The 22,436-nt window shown below is 47.8% G+C and overlaps 1 protein-coding gene and 1 pseudogene across 1 annotated transcript in view; one reads left to right on the forward strand and one right to left on the reverse strand.

The window, feature by feature from the left end:
- Positions 1 to 22,436, reverse strand: part of CAPN2 (calpain 2) — a 91,820-nt gene that overhangs the window by 14,776 nt on the left and 54,608 nt on the right. Inside the window, exons 10-15 of the mRNA XM_056568472.1 lie at positions 20,826 to 20,995; positions 19,811 to 19,822; positions 16,709 to 16,920; positions 14,469 to 14,505; positions 11,789 to 11,854; positions 833 to 890 (exon numbers count right to left, since the gene is read on the reverse strand). Coding sequence (XP_056424447.1) covers positions 833 to 890; positions 11,789 to 11,854; positions 14,469 to 14,505; positions 16,709 to 16,920; positions 19,811 to 19,822; positions 20,826 to 20,995 — 555 coding nt within the window. The remainder of the gene's footprint in view (positions 1 to 832; positions 891 to 11,788; positions 11,855 to 14,468; positions 14,506 to 16,708; positions 16,921 to 19,810; positions 19,823 to 20,825; positions 20,996 to 22,436) is intronic.
- Positions 17,713 to 17,819, forward strand: LOC130363227 (U2 spliceosomal RNA; annotated as a pseudogene).

Genomic DNA, 22,436 nt, shown 5'->3' on the forward strand with positions numbered 1-22,436 from the left:
GGGGGCACCCTGACTGCTCACTGTCTATGGAGGGGGCACCCTGACTGCTCACTGTCTATGGAGGGGCCACCCTGACTGCTCACTGTCTATGGAGGGGGCACCCTGACCGCTCACTGTCTATGGAGGGGGCACCCTGACTGCTCACTGTCTATGGAGGGGGCACCCTGACCGCTCACTGTCTATGGAGGGGGCACCCTGACTGCTCACTGTTTATGGGGGGGGCACCCTGACCGCTCACTGTCTATGGAGGGGGCACCCTGACTGCTCACTGTCTATGGAGGGGGCACCCTGACTGCTCACTGTTTATGGGGGGGGCACCCTGACCGCTCACTGTCTATGGGGGGGGCACCCTGACTGCTCACTGTTTATGGGGGGGGGGCACCCTGATGCTCACTGTCTATGGAGGGGGCACCCTGACTGCTCACTGTCTATGGAGGGGGCACCCTGACTGCTCACTGTCTATGGAGGGGGCACCCTGACTGCTCACTGTCTATGGAGGGGGCACCCTGACTGCTCACTGTCTATGGAGGGGGCACCCTGACCGCTCACTGTCTATGGAGGGGGCACCCTGACTGCTCACTGTCTATGGAGGGGGCACCCTGACTGCTCACTGTCTATGGAGGGGGCACCCTGACTGCTCACTGTCTATGGAGGGGGCACCCTGACTGCTCACTGTTTATGGGGGGGGCACCCTGACCGCTCACTGTCTATGCAGGGGGCACCCTGACCGTTCACCGTCTATGGAGGGGGCACCCTGACTGCTCACTGTCTATACAGGGGGCACCCAATCTGGATACTGTTTATGGAGGGGGCACCAACATGGAGAACTTACGTCTGGATAGAACTTTCTGCAGAATGTTATAAAGTTCAAACGCGGAGATCTCTGCATCCTGAGGAGAGAAGACGACATGTTAAAACCAATGGACATGAAAGACCAAATCTGGTGGGCGTCTCCGTCAGTATGGACTCCGTAAGGGATCGGTCACACACTGCGGATCATGTTGCGGCTTTTACTGCTCAATTTTTTCCCAAACCTGCTGTAAAGTTACCTTGTTGTACAGTAAACATCATAGCAATTAAGGAGTCGTCATATAGGGGTCACTGGGTGAGGGGGGGTCCTGTCTTACGTAAGCAAAGACGTCACTTCTGCTTCCTTCTAATACAGTTCACATTTCAATTCATTGCCAATTTTAGGATCCCTGCTTGCTATCAGTGAATGGAAATAACCCTGTTTTCATTAAAAGACTGAAAATGCGCCATGAGGATATCCAGCTCTCTCTGGACCAGAGTTTCCCACACAGGGTGCCTCCAGCTGTTTCAAAACTACAACTCCCAGCATGCCCAAAATCACTGGTTGGAATAGTTTGCTCTGTAGCCTAAACAGGTAATACATAACTGCCCAGCTGCTGCACCACAAGCCCCAGCATTTCCTCCAAGCAGTATATCATGGAAAATAAATACAACCAATTAAAATGTAGTAAGATCTCTGCTTGCTATCAGTGAATGGAAACAGCCTTGTTTTCATCAAAAAAGACTGAAAATGTGCCATGATTGGGTCCTGCTTTGTCTTGTATGGTGTTTCCCCAATGAGGGTGCCTCCAGCTGTTGCAAAACTACAACTCCCAGCATGCCCGGACAGCCTTTGGCTGTCCAGGCATGCTGGGAGTTGTAGTTTTGCAACAGCTGGAGGCATGCTTGTTGGAATCCACTGACTCCAGGGCAGATTTAATCAAACCTTGTGCAGAGATACAATTGAGCAGTTGCCCGTAGCAACCAGATTCCAAGTGTCACATTTTTAAAAAGATAAAAATGACAGTTGGAATCTGTTCGGTTGCTACGGGCAACTGCTCAATTGTATCTCTGCACAAGGGTTCTTCAATTTCCCACTTAGTGCCTGAATATCTTCAAACAATTTAAGATCTCTGCTTGCAGTCAGAGAATGGAAGTATTTTTGTTTAAATTAGAAACACTTCATACAGCCGAGGCAAACCCCAGACCGGACTCCGGACTAAATATTTCCTAATGAGTGTGCCTCCAGCTGTTTCCCGGATAGCCAAAAGGGGAGATGTAGTTTTGGCACTATTACATTTTCCAGCCAGGGTGCCTCCAGCTGTTGCAAATCTTGTTGTAGCTCTTTGCTTTTACAGTGTAATGACTCTCCATTTGTTTCATACAAGACAACTCCCAAACGTCCTAACCTTCGCAGACTGTAAGAGTATGTTGGGAGTTGTAGTTTTACAACCTCTGGATGGCGGTAGATTGGTAGGCCACTGGTGGGTGGTGGCTTTTGTTATCTAGATCACTATATGGGACTAAAACTATTAGTAGCAACATGTTCAGGACTTCTTTAGGTCCCCCCTACCATCGTACCTACAAGAATAAACCTTCGCAGCAATGCACATGAATGATATTTACAATGGCGGCAATTAGAGATGAGCGAACTTACAGTAAATTCGATTCGTCACGAACTTCTCGGCTCGGCAGTTGATGACTTTTCCTGCATAAATTAGTTCAGCTTTCCGATGCTCCCGTGGGCTGGAAAAGGTGGATACAGTCCTAGGAGACTCTTTCCTAGGAATGTATCCACCTTTTCCAGCCCACCGGAGCACCTGAAAGCTGAACACATTTATGCAGGAAAAGTAATCAACTGCCGAGCCGAGAAGTTCGTGACGAATCGAATTTACTGTAAGTTTGCTCATCTCTAGCGGCAATGTATTCCAATTGTAGATATCTTGCAATGTACGGCCCCTCGATGAACAGGCCCACTGGGTAATACCGGAGTGGGGGGTCTCATCAGGGTCGCATTGCAGCGAGTGAGACACAACAAAAAAGCTCAAAACCAATGTTTATCTATCTCTATATGACATGGAAACATGCAAGATAAGAACACGTGACACATGCAAGTTGAGGCAGCGGCTTAAAGGGGTACTCCGGTGGGAAAAAAGTGGGAAACAAAATGTTTTCAAATCAACTGGTGCCAGAAAGTTAAACAGATTTGTAAATTACTTCTATTTAAAAATCTTTATCCTTCCAGTACTTATCAGCTGCTGTATGCTCCACAGGAAGTTGTGTAGTTATTTCCAGTCTGAACACAGTGCTCTCTGCTGACACCTCTGTCCATGTCAGGAACTGTCCGGAGAAGGAGAGGTTTGCTATGGGGATTTGTTCCTGGTCTGGACAGTTCCTGAAATGGACAGAGGTGTCAGCAGAGAGCACTGTGGTCAGACTGGAAAAAACTACACAACTTCCTCTGGAGCATACAGCAGCTGATAAGTACTGGAAGGATTAAGATTTTTAAATAGAAGTAATTTACAAATTTGTATAAGTTTCTGGCACCAGTTGATTTGAAAAAAAAAATTTCCCACCGGTGTACCCCTTTAATGTGTTATATGACACTGTGATATTAAGGATAGAAAGTTATAGGAATATAAAAATGTATAAGCAGGATAAATTATTTTGGTCATCCTCTGCAAGTATCTCATAAACTTTTTGTAATGGACTTAATGGACACTGAGTGGCTCCTTTATTAGAGCCCCATCTAATAGTGCGACCTTTGGTCTTCAGATCCCCAGAAATTCTTTGCGGCATAGATTCCAATAGGTTCTGCAGCAGTATCGGCCCATGTGGACAGGATCGCTTCTCCCGGATGCTGAACATTAGATGGAGGTCCTGACATGCTCTGAACAGCCTGTTCTGCCTCATTCCAAAGATATAGGATTAGGCCTGAGGACTGTGAAGGCCGGAGAACTCCTTTTCATGTTTCTGGAGACGATCCATTAGTATATGACCCCTGTGGATGGTGCATTGTCCTGCTGACAGTCTCCTTCTGCCATGATGGGATGAACTTGGTCGATCACAGTGCTTTGATAACACTGGATGGACATATGGACAGTAATGTTTATCTGAGGATCTAGGGTGCGCCAAGAAAACTTTTCCCCACCATTACGCCTCCTCCACCAACCTGAACTGTTCACATCTGACAGAAAGGGCTCATGTATTCATGCTGCTTGTACCAAAACCAGACCCTCCCCATCAGCATGGTGCCACTGACATTCATTTCACCCGGTCATGTTTCTCCACAGAGATCTGGATCACCGTGACCAGGCCATGTTTCTCCACAGAGATCTGGATTCATCTGACCAGGCCATGTTTCTCCACAGAGATCTGGATTCATCTGACCAGGTCATGTTTCTCTATAGAGATCTGGATCCATCTGACCAGGCCATGTTTCTCCACAGAGATCTGGATCCATCTGACCAGGCCATGTTTCTCCACAGAGATCTGGATCCATCTGACCAGGCCATGTTTCTCCACAGAGATCTGGATCCATCTGACCAGGCCATGTTTCTCCACAGAGATCTGGATCCATCTGACCAGGTCATGTTTCTCTATAGAGATCTGGATCCATCTGACCAGGCCATGTTTCTCCACAGAGATCTGGATCCATCTGACCAGGCCATGTTTCCCCACAGAGATCTGGATCCATCTGACCAGGTCATGTTTCTCTATAGAGATCTGGATCCATCTGACCAGGTCATGTTTCTCCACCGAAATCTGGATCCACCTGACCAGGCCATGTTTCTCCACAGAGATCTGGATCCATCTGACCAGGTCATGTTTCCCCACAAAGATCTGGATCCACCTGACCAGGCCATGTTTCTCCACAGAGATCTGGATCCATCTGACCAGGTCATGTTTCTCCACAGAGATCTGGATCCATCTGACCAGGCCATGTTTCTCCACAGAGATCTGGATCCATCTGACCGGGCCATGTTTCTCTATAGAGATCTGGATCCATCTGACCAGGCCATATTTCTCTACAGAGATCTGGATCCATCTGACCAGGCCATATTTCTCTACAGAGATCTGGATCCATCTGACCAGGTCATGTTTCTCTATAGAGATCTGGATCCATCTGACCACAGAGATCTGGATCCATCTGACCAGGCCATGTTCCTCCACAGAGATCTGTATCCATCTGATCAGGCCATGTTTCTCCACAGAGATCTGGATCCATCTGACCAGGCCATGTTTCTCCACAGAGATCTGGATTCATCTGACCAGGTCATGTTTCTCTATAGAGATCTGGATCCATCTGACCAGGCCATGTTTCTCCACAGAGATCTGGATCCATCTGACCAGGCCATGTTTCTCCACAGAGATCTGGATCCATCTGACCAGGTCATGTTTCTCTATAGAGATCTGGATCCATCTGACCAGGCCATGTTTCTCCACAGAGATCTGGATCCATCTGACCAGGCCATGTTTCTCCACAGAGATCTGGATCCATCTGACCAGGCCATGTTTCTCCACAGAGATCTGGATCCATCTGACCAGGTCATGTTTCTCTATAGAGATCTGGATCCATCTGACCAGGCCATGTTTCTCCACAGAGATCTGGATCCATCTGACCAGGCCATGTTTCCCCACAGAGATCTGGATCCATCTGACCAGGTCATGTTTCTCTATAGAGATCTGGATCCATCTGACCAGGTCATGTTTCTCCACCGAAATCTGGATCCACCTGACCAGGCCATGTTTCTCCACAGAGATCTGGATCCATCTGACCAGGTCATGTTTCCCCACAAAGATCTGGATCCACCTGACCAGGCCATGTTTCTCCACAGAGATCTGGATCCATCTGACCAGGTCATGTTTCTCCACAGAGATCTGGATCCATCTGACCAGGCCATGTTTCTCCACAGAGATCTGGATCCATCTGACCGGGCCATGTTTCTCTATAGAGATCTGGATCCATCTGACCAGGCCATATTTCTCTACAGAGATCTGGATCCATCTGACCAGGCCATATTTCTCTACAGAGATCTGGATCCATCTGACCAGGTCATGTTTCTCTATAGAGATCTGGATCCATCTGACCAGGCCATGTTTCTCCACAGAGATCTGGATCCATCTGACCAGGCCATGTTTCCCCACAGAGATCTGGATCCATCTGACCAGGTCATGTTTCTCTATAGAGATCTGGATCCATCTGACCAGGTCATGTTTCTCCACCGAAATCTGGATCCACCTGACCAGGCCATGTTTCTCCACAGAGATCTGGATCCATCTGACCAGGTCATGTTTCCCCACAAAGATCTGGATCCACCTGACCAGGCCATGTTTCTCCACAGAGATCTGGATCCATCTGACCAGGTCATGTTTCTCCACAGAGATCTGGATCCATCTGACCAGGCCATGTTTCTCCACAGAGATCTGGATCCATCTGACCGGGCCATGTTTCTCTATAGAGATCTGGATCCATCTGACCAGGCCATATTTCTCTACAGAGATCTGGATCCATCTGACCAGGCCATGTTTCTCCACAGAGATCTGGATCCATCTGACCAGGTCATGTTTCTTTATAGAGATCTGGATCCATCTGACCAGGCCATGGTTCTCCACAGAGATCTGGATCCATCTGATCAGGCCATGGTTCTCCACAGAGATCTGGATCCATCTGACCAGGCCAGGTTTCCCCACAGAGATCTGGATCCACCTGACCAGGCCATGTTTCTCCACAGAGATCTGGATCCATCTGACCAGGTCATGTTTCTCCACAGAGATCTGGATCCATCTGACCAGGCCATGTTTCTCCACAGAGATCTGGATCCATGTGACCGGGCCATGTTTCTCTATAGAGATCTGGATCCATCTGACCAGGCCATGTTTCTCTACAGAGATCTGGATCCATCTGACCAGGCCATGTTTCTCCACAGAGATCTGGATCCATCTGATCAGGCCATGCTCCTCCACAGAGATCTGGATCCATCTGACCAGGCCATGTTCCTCCACAGAGATCTGTATCCATCTGATCAGGCCATGTTTCTCCACAGAGATCTGGATCCATCTGACCAGGTCATGTTTCTCTATAGAGATCTGGATCCATCTGACCAGGCCATGTTTCTCCACAGAGATCTGGATCCATCTGACCAGGCCATGTTTCTCCACAGAGATCTGGATCCATCTGACCAGGCCATGTTTCTCCACAGAGATCTGGATCCATCTGACCCGGCCATGTTTCTCCACAGAGATCTGGATCCATCTGACCAGGCCATGTTTCTCCACAGAGATCTGGATCCATCTGACCAGGCCATGGTTCTCCACAGAGATCTGGATCCATCTGACCAGGCCATGTTTCTCCACAGAGATCTGGATCCATCTGACCAGGCCATGTTTCCCCACAGAGATCTGGATCCATCTGACCAGGTCATGTTTCTCTATAGAGATCTGGATCCATCTGAACAGGTCATGTTTCTCCACCGAGATCTGGATCCACCTGACCAGGCCATGTTTCTCCACAGAGATCTGGATCCATCTGACCAGGTCATGTTTCCCCACAAAGATCTGGATCCACCTGACCAGGCCATGTTTCTCCACAGAGATCTGGATCCATCTAACCAGGTCATGTTTCTCCACAAAGATCTGGATCCACCTGACCAGGCCATGTTTCTCCACAGAGATCTGTATCCATCTGACCAGGCCATGTTTCTCCACCGAGATCTGGATCCATCTGACCAGGCCATGTTTCTCCACAGAGATCTGTATCCATCTGACCAGGCCATGTTTCTCCACCGAGATCTGGATCCATCTGACCAGGCCATGTTTCTCCACAGAGATCTGGATCCACCTGACCAGGCCATGTTTCTCTATAGAGATCTGGATCCATCTGACCAGGTCATGTTTCCCACATAGATCTAGAGCCACCTGACCAGGCCATATTTCTCTACAGAGATCTGGATCCATCTGACCAGGCCATGTTTCTCCACAGAGATCTGGATCCACCTGACCAGACCATGTTTCTCCACAGAGATCTGGATCCATCTGACCGGGTCATGTTTCTCCACAGAGATCTGGATCCTTCTGACCAGGCCATGTTTCTCCACAGAGATCTGGATCCATCTGACCAGGCCATGTTTCTCCAGATAGATCTGGATCCATCTGACCAGGCCATGTTTCTCCTCAGATCTGGATCCATCTGACCAGGCCATGTTTCTCCACAGAGATCTGGATCCATCTGACCAGGGCATGTTTCTCCACATAGATCTGGTTGCATCTGACCAGGCCATGTTTCTCTATAGAGACCTGGATACATCTGATCAGGCCATGTTTCTCCACAAAGATCTGGATCCATCTGACCAGGCCATGTTTCTTCACAGAGATCTGGATCCACCTGACCAGGCCATGTTTCTCCACAGAGATCTGGATCCATCTGACCGGGTCATGTTTCTCCACAGAGATCTGGATGCTTCTGACCAGGCCATGTTTCTCCACAGAGATCTGGATCCATCTGACCAGGCCATGTTTCTCCAGATAGATCTGGATCCATCTGACCAGGCCATGTTTCTCCTCAGATCTGGATCCATCTGACCAGGCCATGTTTCTCCACAGAGATCTGGATCCATCTGACCAGGGCATGTTTCTCTATAGAGACCTGGATACATCTGATCAGGCCATGTTTCTCCACAAAGATCTGGATCCATCTGACCAGGCCATGTTTCTTCACAGAGATCTGGATCCATCTGACCAGGCCATGTTTCTCTATAGAGATCTGGATCCATCTGACCAGGCCATGTTTCTCTATAGAGATCTGGATCCATCTGACCAGGCCATGTTTCTCTATAAAGATCTGGATCCATCTGACCAGGCCATGTTTCTCCACAGAGATCTGGATCCACCTGACCAGGCCATGTTTCTCCACAGAGATCTGATCACTGGATTTCATGCTTCGTTATGGTCTAATCTTTCAATGGGGAAGATCCAATAGTGAAAAGGCAGTGGGCTCTAATAATGGGGCCACTCAGTGTATATAATTGCATGGGGTAAATCTTAGCCCGTCCTGAGAGGGTAACTGTGTAAGCTCAAGGCAGAGAACCAAAGCACGGGAGATAGGATGCAGCACGCGGAGGAGCAGGGAGAGGCTGCACACTCTGTTAGTCATACCTCCGCTGGGGTCTATGGCGAAGGCAAAAAAATCCAAAATAATGAGGTTAGATGAAGAACGATACAGAATGATGTCAAATTTTTTTTTTAATGGACCATAAACTCTAGACATTTATTGCTGCCAATGGTTAAACATAAAAAAAATAAACCTTAAATCGTTATATAATTACATTTTTGAAACTTTATAAAATACTTAAAGGGGTATTCCACCCCTAGACATCTTATCCCCCTATCCAATAGGGGATAGGGGATAAGATGTCAGATCGCCAGGGTCCCTGCTGCTGGGGACCCCGGGGATCGCTGCAGCAGCACCCCGCTATCATTACAGCACAGAGCGAGATCACTCTGCACGTAATGACGGGCAATACAGGGGCCGGAGCATCGTTACGTCACGGCTCCGCCCCCGTGACGTCACAGCCCGCCCCCGTCAATACAAGTCTATGGGAAGGGGGCGTGGCGGTCGTCACGCCCCCTGCCATAGACTTGCATTAAGGGGACGGGCCATGATGTCATGAGGGGCGGAGCCATGACGTCACGCTGCTCCGGCCCCTGTATTGCCCGTCATTACGTGCAGAGTGATCTCGCTCTGCGCAGTAATGATGGCGGGGTGCCGCAGCGGCAATCCTGGGGGTCCCCAGCAGCGGGACCGCGGCGATCTAACATCTTATCCCCTATCCTTTGGATAGGGGATAAGATGCCAGGGGCGGAGTACCCCTTTAAAGCTGTGTTTCCCAACCAGTGTGCCTCCAGCTGTTGCAAAACTACAACTCCCAGCATGCCCGGACAGCCTTTGGCTGTCCGGGCATGCTGGGAGTTGTAGTTTTGCAACAGCTGGAGGCATGCTTGTTGGAATACACGGACAAAGAGGCAGATTTATCAAACCTTGTGCAGAGATACGGTTGGGCAGTTGCCCGTAGCAACCAGATTCCAACTGTCACATTTTTAAAAAGATAAAAATGACAGTTGGAATCTGTTCGGTTGCTACGGGCAACGGCTACATTGTATCTCTGCACAAGGTGTCTTCAATTTGCCACTTAATGCCTGAATAGCTTAAAAAAACAATTTAAGATCTCTGCTTGCAGTCAGAGAATGGAAGTATTTTGTTTAAATTAGAAATGCTTCATACAGCCGAGGCAAACCCCAGACTGGACTCCGGACTAAATACATTTCACCTGCACTGACACACTGTACCAAACAGACTACGATCAGGACAGGAACAGGATTGGCGCTGCTGATGGTTATGCTCACAGTCTCGCTTTCAGTGTCCGTATACAAAAGCAAGAAAATATCCAGGAAAGGCTTGGATGCAAATGTTTGTTAGTCATTTTAAATATACAACACGTAAATGAAGAAGTCGTAGGATTTTAAGTATTTTCTCGAAATCTCGGAGCATCTGACTACACGGAGTTTGTTTGTAGTCTGTAACCATGGAGACACATAGTTCTGCATAGGGGCTGTATACTCAAAACAGAATAAGTTTATTAAAGGGGTACTCCGGTGGAAAACTTTATTTATTTATTTATTTTTTTTTTTTTATATCAACTGGTGCCAAAAAGTTAAACAGATTTGTAAATTACTTCTATTAAAAAAAATCTTAATCCTTCCAGTAGTTATTAGCTGCTGAATACTACAGAGGAAATTATTTTCTTTTTGGAACACAGAGCTCTCTGCTGACATCACGACCACAGTGCTCTCTGCTGACATCTCTGTCCATTTTTAGAACTGTCCAGAGCAGGAGAAAATACCCATAGCAAACATATGCTGCTCTGGACAGTTCCTAAAATGGACAGAGATGTCAGCAGAGAGCACTGTGGTCATGATGTCAGCAGAGAGCTCTGTGTTCTAAAAAGAAAACAATTTCCTCTGTAGTATTCAGCAGCTAATAAGTACTGGAAGGATTAAGATTTTTTAATAGAAGTCATTTACAAATCTGTTTAACTTTTTGGCACCAGTTGATTTAAAAAAACAAAGAAAAAAAAAAGTTTTCCACCGGAGTACCCCTTTAAAAGGGGTTGTTTTAGCTGTTCATGCCTCAGAAGTATACCTTCTGAGATGAGAGGGGGTGGGTCGCAGTTGCGATCGTAGTGTGTGGGCAATACCACCCCTACATGTGATGACTAATGTCTGTAGGACGATGCGGCAACGTTGTGCAGCTTTTGGTCATCATGTGCCGGAATGGTTTCACCCCCATGTGCTGATCGCCACTGGCACCCCTCTCGTTTCAGAAGGTATAGTTCCGAGGCGTTGAGAGAGAGCAGAATGCGGTGCGGTAGACTGCCAGAATTTTTTTATTTATTGTTAAAGGAAATCTGTCATCAGTATCACCCGCACTAACCTATCATACTTACGGCGTCCAGAATCGTCACGCCATTCCGCCGTAATTCTCTTTTTCGGTATATGCATATAGGTCCTTGGGGCATGAGCGGAGCTATGAACCGAGTTCCGGGCACTCTGACGTCATTTCCGTCGGGAGCCGATCTCAGCTGAACGCCGCTTCCGGGTGTACCCAGAAAGTGGCGCATGTGCCATACAGTAACAAGGCCGCGCGAGCAGGGAGGGGATTATGAATATGGATGAACCGGGCGGAGCGCCCGCCCAGCAGAGATGACGTCAGAGTGCCCGGCGCTCGGTTTGTAGCTCCGCTTATGCCCCAAGGACCTAATTTGCAAATGCCGAAAAAGGGGAATTACGGCGGAACGGAGTGATGGTTCCGGACGCCGCAAGTATCATTTTGATCAGTATCACCCGCACTACAAGCCTGTATAACAGGTTAGTGCGGGTGATACTGATGACAGATCTCCTATATCTCTGGTCTCATCCACCTGAAAATATGGGGTGTACTCACCTCTCCAGCCAGTTGCAAAAACAGTCTCCTGAAATTAGGATCAATATGATCTTCTTCAAGGTCAGGCTTTAAACACAAAAAGACAAAAAAAAAAATTTAAAAAACTAAAAGAGCTTGACTTAAAGTATATGATCTATGAATGTCATAGTGAGGGCCCCCAGACCCTTATTTTATTAGACAGAGCAGCTGACATTCTACTTGAATGGGCCCATGTAATACCACATCTCTCCTGTAGTGGTCGCCTGCAGCTCCCCTCAGAGATGACAGCACATTGTCCAGGGCTTCAGCTGTCAGACCTGGGACATTCACCACTGGTTCCTTATTTACACAAGTCCCCCCTTTCACATCATGCACACTCACCATCACTAGTCCTACAGCGCCATCTGTTTTATTCAGGCACAGTTGCATCCATGTGTTTTATTACTGTAACTGGGTCATGTGATCACTAACCCGACCCACAGAAATTTTTACTGTTTAATGTGTCAGAGGAAGTGGTCAGTCATGGGTCAGCTGACTTTCTCTTAACTACAGGATGACATCATCAGATTCTTTTTGATAGCTGCCAGACCCCTGCCAGCTCTATCTGTATACTGCTGCTGCTATCTCTATGGGATCAGGATATACAGTGGGGCAAAAAAGTATTTAGTCAGCCACCAATTGTGCAAGTTCTCCCACTTAAAAAGATGAGAGAGTCCTGTAATTTTCATCATAGATTATAACCTCAACTATGAGAGACAGAATGAGAAAAAAATATAAAATCCCATTGTCTGATTTTTAAAGAATGTATTTGCAAATTATGGTGGAAAATAAGTATTTGGTCAATAACAAAAGTTCATCTCAATACTTTGTTATATCCCCTTTGTTGGCAATGACAGAGGTCAAACGTTTTCTGTAAGTCTTCACAAGGTTTTCACACACTGTTGCTGGTGTTTTGGCCCATTCCTCCATGCAGATCTCCTCTAGAGCAGTGATGTTTTGGGGCTGTCATTGGGAAACACAGACTTTCAACTCCCTCCAAAGATTTTCTATGGGGTTGAGACCTGGAGACTGGCTAGGTCACTCCAGGACCTTGAAATGCTTCTTACGAAGTCACTCCTTTGTTGCCTGAGCGGTGTTTTAGGGATCATTGTCATGCTGAAAGACCCAGCCACGTTTCATCTTCAATGCCCTTGCTGATGGAAGGAGGTTTTCACTCAAAATCTCACGATACATGGCCCCATTCATTCTTTCCTTTACATGGATCAGAGTTCCTGGTCCCTTAGCAGAAAAAAAGCTCCAAAGCATGAAGTTTCCACCCCCCATGCTTCACAGTAGGTATGGTGTTCTTTGGATCCAACTCAGCATTCTTTCTCCTCCAAACATGACGAGTTGAGTTTTTGCCAATAAGTTCTTCTTTGGTTTCATCTGACCATATGACATTCTCCAAATACTCTTGTGGATCATCCAAATGCTCCATAGCAAACTTCAGACGGGCCCGGACATGTACTGGCTTAAGCAGGGGGACACGTCTGGCACCGCATGATTTGAGTCCCTTGTGGCGTAGTGTGCTAGGGCTGGTTCACATCACGTTTTCTCCCATACGGGAGAGCATACGGCAGGGGGGACCTAAAACTGTGGTCAACAACGGTTTTAGGTCCGGTTGTAAAAGCGCATATGGCGCAAAAATGAGCCCACCGGACCGAGCGTTTCCATCCGGCCGGCTAAATGAAATGAATTACATACGGGAACGCATAGAAAGGCATACGGGAGCGTGAGGTTTTAGCTTCCCCCTGCCGTATGCGCTCCCGTATGGGAGAAAACGTGATGTGAACCCAGCCTTACTGATGGTAGCCTTTGTTACTTTGGTCCCAGCTCTCTGCAGGTCATTCACTAGGTCCCCCCGGTGTGGTTCTGATATTTTTGCTCACCGTTCTTGTGATCATTTTGACACCACGGGGTGAGATCTTGTGTGGAGCCCCAGATCGAGGGAGATTATCAGTGGTCTTGTATGTCTTCCATTTTCTAATAATTGCTCCCACAGTTGATCTCTTCACACCAAGCTGCTTGCCTATTGCAGATTCAGTCTTCCCAGCCTGGTGCAATTCTACAATTTTGTTTCTGGTGTCCTTCGACAGCTCTTTGGTCTTGGCCATAGTGGAGTTTGGAGCGTGACTGTTTGAGGTTGTGGACAGGTGTCTTTTATACTGATAAGTTCAAACAGGAGCCATTAATACAGGTAACGAGTGGAGGACAGAGGAGACTCTCAAAGAAGAAGTTACAGGTCTGTGAGAGCCAGAAATCTTGCTTGTTTGTAGGTGACCAAATACTTATTTTCCACCATCATTTGCAAATAAATTCTTTAAAAATCAGACAATGTGATGTTATAGATATTTTTTCTCATTCTGTCTCTCATAGTTGAGGTTATAACCTATGATGACAATTACAGCCTCTCATCTTTTTTTTAAGTTTGAGAACTTGTACAATTGGTGGCTGACTAAATACTTTTTTGCCCCACTGTGTGCGTGTGCGTGTGTGTGTGTGTGTATGTATATATATATATATATATATATATATATATATATATATATATATATATATATATATATAAATATATATATATATATATAAATGTCTGTCTAACTATTTCCTTTCTATACCCTTTGGACAGTACATTTTATTTGTATTTATTTCTGTAGCTTACCTCATCAATGTTGGCATCATTGTCATCATCCACAACCCTGGAATCATCAAAAAATTAATTAATAAATAAATAAAAAGAATTGTGTAATATTAAAGCATAAAACTCAGGTTATAATCGTACACGGATGCCATGAAACTACACCACAAAAGGCAAGACCAGGAAAGTGACATCAGGTTGAAACATGACCGACAGAACATCACAATAAATAGAAGAAATGCAATGTAATACAACGCAGCAATTTAACAACGAATGATGCAGCACAATACGGTATGTTAAAGGGGTACTCCGGTGGAAAACAATTTTTTCGAATCAACTGGTGCCAGAAAGTTATACAGATCTGTAAATTACTTCTATTTAAAAATCTTAATCCTTCCAGTACTTATCAGCTGCTGCATGCTCCACAGGAAGTTGTGTAGTTCTTTCCAGTCTGACCACAGTGCTCTCTGCTGACACCTCTGTCCGTGTCAGGAACTGTCAGAGAGCACTGTGGTCAGACAGAAAATAAATTAAAAAAAGAGAAGAACTTCCTCTGTAGTATACAGCAGCTGATAAGTACTGGAAGGATTAAGATTTGTAAATAGAAAGTTATACAGACTTGTAAATTACTTCTAACACAAGTTGATTTAAAAAAAAAAAAAAAAAAAAAAAAAAAATTGTTTTCCACCGTAGTACCCCTTTAAGGTGCCAGTACATACAAGGGGAAAATAAATTGGCCTCACTCACTGATTTTGGCCAACGATCTAATGTTCCCCAGTTCCCAGCTCTTACCCTACTGTAAACACATGTACTTTTAGCTGAATTGAGGGTACATGTGTAAAAGAGGTCTACACATGTGTGAGCTGTCACCCAACGAGTGTAAGGGAGTATGGGCACCTGTTGTGTAGGGAATATAATTTTTGGGAAATATATGGTTTCTGTAACATCCTTCTTAAGTGCATATTTCTTCATGTGCTGTATATATATTCCCGTAGCTTCTCATTATCTCTCCCCATACACTGTGGCACTCATGTCAATTCTTGCGTATATCCCCCTCGTGTTTATCCCTTAGTACAGAGTTGTGCGAAGCTACAAGGCAGCTAGTATTAAAGGGGTACTCCAGTTTAGGAAAATGTGCCTGATGGCAGAGGGTCCGACCGCTAGGACCCCCCCTGCGCTCTCCACGTGTCTCTCCAGCTGTTGTAAAACTACAACTCCCAGCATGCCGGACAGCCAAAGAATGCTGGAAGTTGTAGTTTTGCAACAGCTAGAGGTTAGAAAACACTGCTCTGACCATTGCTGTTGGTCTCCTATCCACCGCCCAGACCATGATACCTTCTGCTTAGCATGCTGAGAGTTGTAGTTTTGCAACAGCTGGAGGCACCCTGGTTGGAAAACACTGCTCTGAGCATTGCTTTTGGTCTCCCATCCACCGCCCAGACCATGATACATGCTGCTTAGCATGCTGAGAGTTGTAGTTTTGCAACAGCTGGAGGCACCCTGGTTGGGAAACACTGCTCTGAGCATTGCTGTTGGTCTCCCATCCACCGCCCAGACCATGATACATGCTGCTTAGCATGAGGGCAGTTGTAGTTTTGCAACAGCTGGAGGCACCCTGGTTGGGAAACACTGCTGTGAGCATTGCTGTTGGTCTCCCATCCACCGCCCAGACCATGATACATGCTGCTTAGCATGAGGGCAGTTGTAGTTTTGCAACAGCTGGAGGCACCCTGGTTGGGAAACACTGCTCTGAGAATTGCTGTTGGTCTCCCATTACCCGCCCAGACCATGATACCAGCTGCTTAGCATGCTGGGAATGTGGCTGATTTGTGCCTATTACCGAGGTTTTAGTGTTATATAGAGACTGTGTGTGAACTGGGGCGTCCTGTCTGCCATAGTGACAGGTGGTGGCAGCGTTTGGTGTGTAGACTGGTTTTGGGATGTGCGTAACTCATTTTGGGGCCTTTTTAGGGGTGAAAGATAGTATGAAAGCAGAGTACCCCTTTTATAGTGACAGCCCAAGGTCATGTGTAGGGAAGACACAGGGACCTACAAACAGTGGTTTGAGGCTAAAGGTAGAAGTAGTGTGTTTGGAGCTGTGTCGCTATGAAGTGACAGCATAGTGATAGGATATTAGAGATATCTTTGATAGTTTAGGTCACGTACGCTCGAGCCAGAGGAGCGTACATTACAGATTCCTACTGTATATGAGGGAAATGACGTGAAGAACACACAGGATTAGGACACAACATTAAGACACTTACTGAGTCTCTGCATTCTTTTCGGAAAAGACACGAAGACAGAAGTCTCCAACTTTGTGAGGCTCAAATGTTGAAGGGACGATGAAGTATTCTCCCGGGGGGAGGCGGAATCTATTGAGGACTTCCCGTAGGTTTATGAAATTATCCGATCGATCTCGCGCCTTGTTCCTCATGAAGAAATCTCTGCTCAAGTGAACACTGGTCTGACCCTGCAGCTAAAGGAAACGCAAGGATAAAGAGAGTTATCATTAGAGGGCGGAGTCAGCAGTCATCTCATTATCATTAGAGGGTGGGGTCAGCAAGGTCGCCACATTATCATTAGAGGGCGGAGTCAGCAGTCATCTCATTATCATTAGAGGGTGGGGTCAGCAAGGTCGCCACATTATCATTAGAGGGCGGAGTCAGCAGTCATCTCATTATCATTAGAGGGCGGAGTCAGCAGTCATCTCTTTATCATTAGATGGTGGGGTTAGCAAGGTCACCACATTATCATTAGAGGGCGGAGTCAGCAGAGTCATCTCATTATCATTAAAGGGTGGGGTCAGCAGGGTCGCCTCATTATAGGGCGGAGTCAGCAGTCATCTCATCATTAGAGGGTGGGGTCAGCAGAGTCATCTCATTATCATTAGAGGGCGGGGTCAGTAGAGTAATCTTATTGTCATTGGATGGTGGGGTCAGCAAAGTCATTATCATTAGAGGGACGGGTCAGCAGAGTAATCATCATTAGAGGGCGGAGTCAGCAGAGTAATCTCATTATCATTAGAGGGCGGGGTCAGCAGAGTAATCTCATTATCATTAGAGGGCGGGGTCAGCAGAGTAATCTCATTATCATTAGAGGGCGGGGTCAGCAGAGTAATCTCATTATCATTAGAGGGCGGGGTCAGCAGAGTAATCTCATTATCATTAGAGGGAGGGGTCAGCAGAGTAATCTCATTATCATTAGAGGGAGGGGTCAGCAGAGTAATCTCATTATCATTAGAGGGAGGGGTCAGCAGAGTAATCTCATTATCGCTTCTTGGCCTTTTGGCTAAGATCAAGTGTAGTATCTGTTCTTATCAGTTTTATGCCGGTGGCAGACTGGCCGGTGTGGAGTTGGTGGGGATGGGTGCTGCATGGAGGTCGCAGGTGTACCGGGGCGTTCGGGGGGGGGGGGGGGGGGGGTTCTGAGGAATCAGCCCGACTGCTGCCCCGATGTGTCCTGCTTCCTCTGGGTCTCGCCATGAGGCTTAGAGGTTCTAGAGCCGAGGTACTTTTGTGCCTCAGGGAGTGGTGACCCCGAGGTGCTGAAACTCACTGGGAGGATGGGCTCACTGAGTGGAAGCACGAGCACCATAATCTCTTCACCTTTGTGGCACTCACCTCTTGATTCCCGGCCTTCTGGCTAGGATCAGAGACATTTTTATAGATCCGGCCTTTGGCAGGGTACCAAGCGTTATCGGCTCTGCGGGCAGATACCTTGGCTAACGACAAGGGGGATGCCGGGAGCATTTGTGGTCCCTGAGTAGCTGCGGCGAAAAGGGACATCGAACCTGGAACCTCGCAGGTACCTTTTGGTCCGGAGGCGAAGGGTAAGGTTTGTTGGGGGGCCTCTCTCCTATCGGAGAAGGGCTTGCGATAGGCCGCATCCTCTGTGCACGTTTTTTTAGTGTAACACGTTTGCACTTTTTCTTGCACTTTGGGTGATTCGAGAGCACGTTCCTCGGCTCTTAGATAGAAAAAAAAAATTATCATCATGTCATCATGATGATTAGAGAGCAGGGTCAGCAGAGTCATCTCATTTTCATTAGAGGGCGGAGTCAGCAGGATCATGGTCATCTCATTATCATTAAAGGGAGGGGTCAGCAGAGTAATCTCATCATTAGACGAGGGGTCAGCAGAGTAATGTCATCATTAGAGGGAGGGGTCAGCAGAGTCATCTCATTATCATTAGAGGGCGGAGTCAGCAGGATCATGGTCATCTCATTATCATTAAAGGGAGGGGTCAGCAGAGTAATCTCATCATTAGAGGGAGGGGTCAGCAGAGTAATCTCATCATTAGAGGAGGGGTCAGCAGAGTCATCTCATTATCATTAGAGGGCGGGGTCAGCAGAGTTGTCTCATCATTAGAGGGCAGGGTCAGCAGAGTTATCTCATTATTAGAGGGAGGGGTCAGCAGAGTCATCTCATCATTAGAGGGCGGGGTTAGCAGAGTCATCTCATCATTAGAAGGCGGGGTCAGCAGAGTCATCTCATTATCATTAGAAGGTGGGGTCAGCAGAGTAATCTCATCATTAGAGGGAGGGGTCAGCAGAGTAATCTCATCATTAGAGGAGGGGTCAGCAGAGTCATCTCATTATCATTAGAGGGCGGGGTCAGCAGAGTTGTCTCATCATTAGAGGGCAGGGTCAGCAGAGTTATCTCATTATTAGAGGGAGGGGTCAGCAGAGTCATCTCATCATTAGAGGGCGGGGTTAGCAGAGTCATCTCATCATTAGAAGGTGGGGTCAGCAGAGTCATCTCATTATCATTAGAAGGTGGGGTCAGCAGAGTTATCTCATTATGAAACTGTACATTCTTGGAGCTGATAGTGGTTGCCAAACTTATAAAATGTCCATTTTATTTCTCAACCAAGTGTCAAAAAGCTGGTGGCAAACTGCTTAAGTGCCATGCCTCCTTGTTCGCCTTTACATCCCAGACCCACCTTGATTGATGTTAAGGCTTTGTATATCAATCAAAGAAGGACTTGGAGGTCAAGCAATTGGGGAGGTGTTCCAGGCTGTGACACTTAAGCAGCTTGGCACCGCCTCCTTGACACTTGGTTAAGAATTAAAAAAGGAGATTTGTAAGTTTGGCAACCACCATCAGTTCCAGAAAAGGATGAAAACCAATCTGTACCTTACAGGTATCCATCGGTGTCTGCCGCTCTAAGACAGATTCCCTTTAATGAGTCGATGAACACAAAAGGGTCTATAGACCGATACAGTTTATTTTAGTAAGAGATGATCTACAATCCCTTCCCCAGTAACGAGGGAATGACGGAGGCTACATACATGACCTTATCTGTGTTTACAGACTTACCTTCTACCATAATGAATGTGGCAAGTAAGTGATGTGTAAGTTACATACCTGTGGGGGAACCTGTGGGCAGAAGAAGAAGACCATGTTAACAAATGTTACAAGAAATACATACACAAAGTTCAATGTCTGCATTTTTTTAATTAAAGGTTTCTCCCGCCATAATCAGACAAAGGGATTTGGATTTTAACTCTGGGACCAGCACCCATCTTGAGATTGAGGGCCCCTGGGTGTAAGTTGCAGCTGACCGAGGCGTCAACCAGATTCACACAACTGCCTGTTTGACTGCTCTTGGCTTCCCAACCACGTATGACGGGTGCAGCCATGCAGAAGGTCGGGGGCCCTCAAACTCAAAATAGGTGCAGGGCCAGTAGGGGGACCTCCATCTATCAGACATTATGTAATATCCTAGGGGTCTTATCAGTCGTCCCCTTTAATCAATTAGCTTTAAAGGGGTACTCTGACCTGTAGTACTTTAAAGGGGTACTGTTTTGAACACTGGAGCTGGCGCCGGGAGCTTGTGATGTCATAGCCCTGCCCCCTCATGATGTCACGCCCCACCCCCTCAAGGCAAGTCTATGGGAGGGGGCGTGACAGCTGTCACGCCCCCTCCCATAGACTTGCCTTGAGGGGGCGGGGCGTGACATCATGAGGGGGCGGGGCTATGGCGTCACAAGCTCCCGATGTCGGCTTCAGAACAGTTTATTCCAAACGCTGAGCAGCGGAGTACCCCTTTAAACCCAGGTCCTTCTCCCGACACCCCTTGCAAATCACCGATTTTCCTGGGGTTAGACCGTGCCCACTTGCAGAGGCCAATGCTGGGCAAATGTAGTATTACATGGTGGCCATTCAGATGACCAGCCGGCTTTGTAATCTATAGGCAACTCAAGTCCAACAGAACAGGAGCTGCTCCTAAAGAGTGGGACCCCCATAGGCTCCTATAAAAAAAACCTTTATATTTATAATTTCTCTATTGAACTTTCATTCTATCTTTTTATCTCCATGTTTTCATTAGGTCTTTTGGTAATATAGATGACGTGTGTGGAGTCTTAGGGGTTGCACCTGCCTCATAGATTGCAAATCCAATGGTGTGCATGTCCTCGCCAACCTTCCTCGCCTTCCTGCGGTTCTTCTGCATCAGGCCCACTATGAAGGTGCAGCCTTCCTCCCCATCATCTGGATCATCGTCTTCCTCATTCAGCTTTATCAGGTACTGTGGGTTCATCCAGAAGGTGTCTAGAAGAAGAGACCAGAAAGCAGTAACAATCTGACTGCATGGGTCTTATTTCATATGGTCATAACCAGAGCTACATTTTACAGGGAATGGGGCCCGCAGACAACCCTGGTGCCAGTGAGGGCCCTAGGCTCTGGCGCCAGTGAGGGCCCTAGGCTCTGGTAGCCAGTGAGGGCCCTAGGCTCTGGTAGCCAGTGAGGGCCCTAGGCTCTGGTAGCCAGTGAGGGCCCTAGGCTCTGGTAGCCAGTGAGGGCCCTAGGCTCTGGTAGCCAGTGAGGGCCCTAGGCTCTGGTAGCCAGTGAGGGCCCTAGGCTCTGGTAGCCAGTGAGGGCCCTAGGCTCTGGTAGCCAGTGAGGGCCCTAGGCTCTGGTAGCCAGTGAGGGCCCTAGGCTCTGGTAGCCAGTGAGGGCCCTAGGCTCTGGTAGCCAGTGAGGGCCCTAGGCTCTGGTAGCCAGTGAGGGCCCTAGGCTCTGGTAGCCAGTGAGGGCCCTAGGCTCTGGTAGCCAGTGAGGGCCCTAGGCTCTGGTAGCCAGTGAGGGCCCTAGGCTCTGGTAGCCAGTGAGGGCCCTAGGCTCTGGTAGCCAGTGAGGGCCCTAGGCTCTGGTAGCCAGTGAGGGCCCTAGGCTCTGGTGCCAGTGAGGGCCCTAGGCTCTGGTAGCCAGTGAGGGCCCTAGGCTCTGGTAGCCAGTGAGGGCCCTAGGCTCTGGTGCCAGTGAGGGCCCTAGGCTCTGGTGCCAGTGAGGGCCCTAGGCTCTGGTAGCCAGTGAGGGCCCTAGGCTCTGGTGCCAGTGAGGGCCCTAGGCTCTGGTAGCCAGTGAGGGCCCTAGGCTCTGGTAGCCAGTGAGGGCCCTAGGCTCTGGCGCCAGCAGAGTGGCTCCCCTGCATGTCATAAGTTCGCCATCACTGACTTTTAGGGAACTATAAGCACTGTGTCACTTTTCATCTTAAAAGGGGTACTCCGCCCCTAGAAATCTTAAGGATAGGGGATAAGATGTCTGATCGCGGGGGTCTTGGCTGCGGCACCACAGACATCCAGTGCACGGTCGAACTTCGCTCCATGCCGGATGACTGGCGATGTGGGGCAGAGGCTTGTGATGTCACAGTCATACCCCACTCATGATGTCACGGCCACGCCTCCTCAATGCAATTCTATGGGAGGGGGTGTGACAGCCATCACGCCCCCTTCCATAGACTTGCATTGAGGGAGCAAGGCTGTGATCTCAAGAGCTGCACCCAACGCTCTAAATCAGTGGTCTTCAACCTGCGGACCTCCAGATGTTGCAAAACTACAACTCCCAGCATGCCCGGACAGCCGTTGGCTGTCCGGGCATGCTGGGAGTTGTAGTTTTGCAACATCTGGAGGTCCCCAGGTTGGAGACGACTGCTCTAAAAGAACGCCGGGTGCAGCAGGGAGATCGTGGGGGGGTCCTTTGGATAGGGGAT

Source organism: Hyla sarda, chromosome 3, assembly GCF_029499605.1.
Source record: "Hyla sarda isolate aHylSar1 chromosome 3, aHylSar1.hap1, whole genome shotgun sequence".
NCBI lineage: Eukaryota > Metazoa > Chordata > Amphibia > Anura > Hylidae > Hyla > Hyla sarda.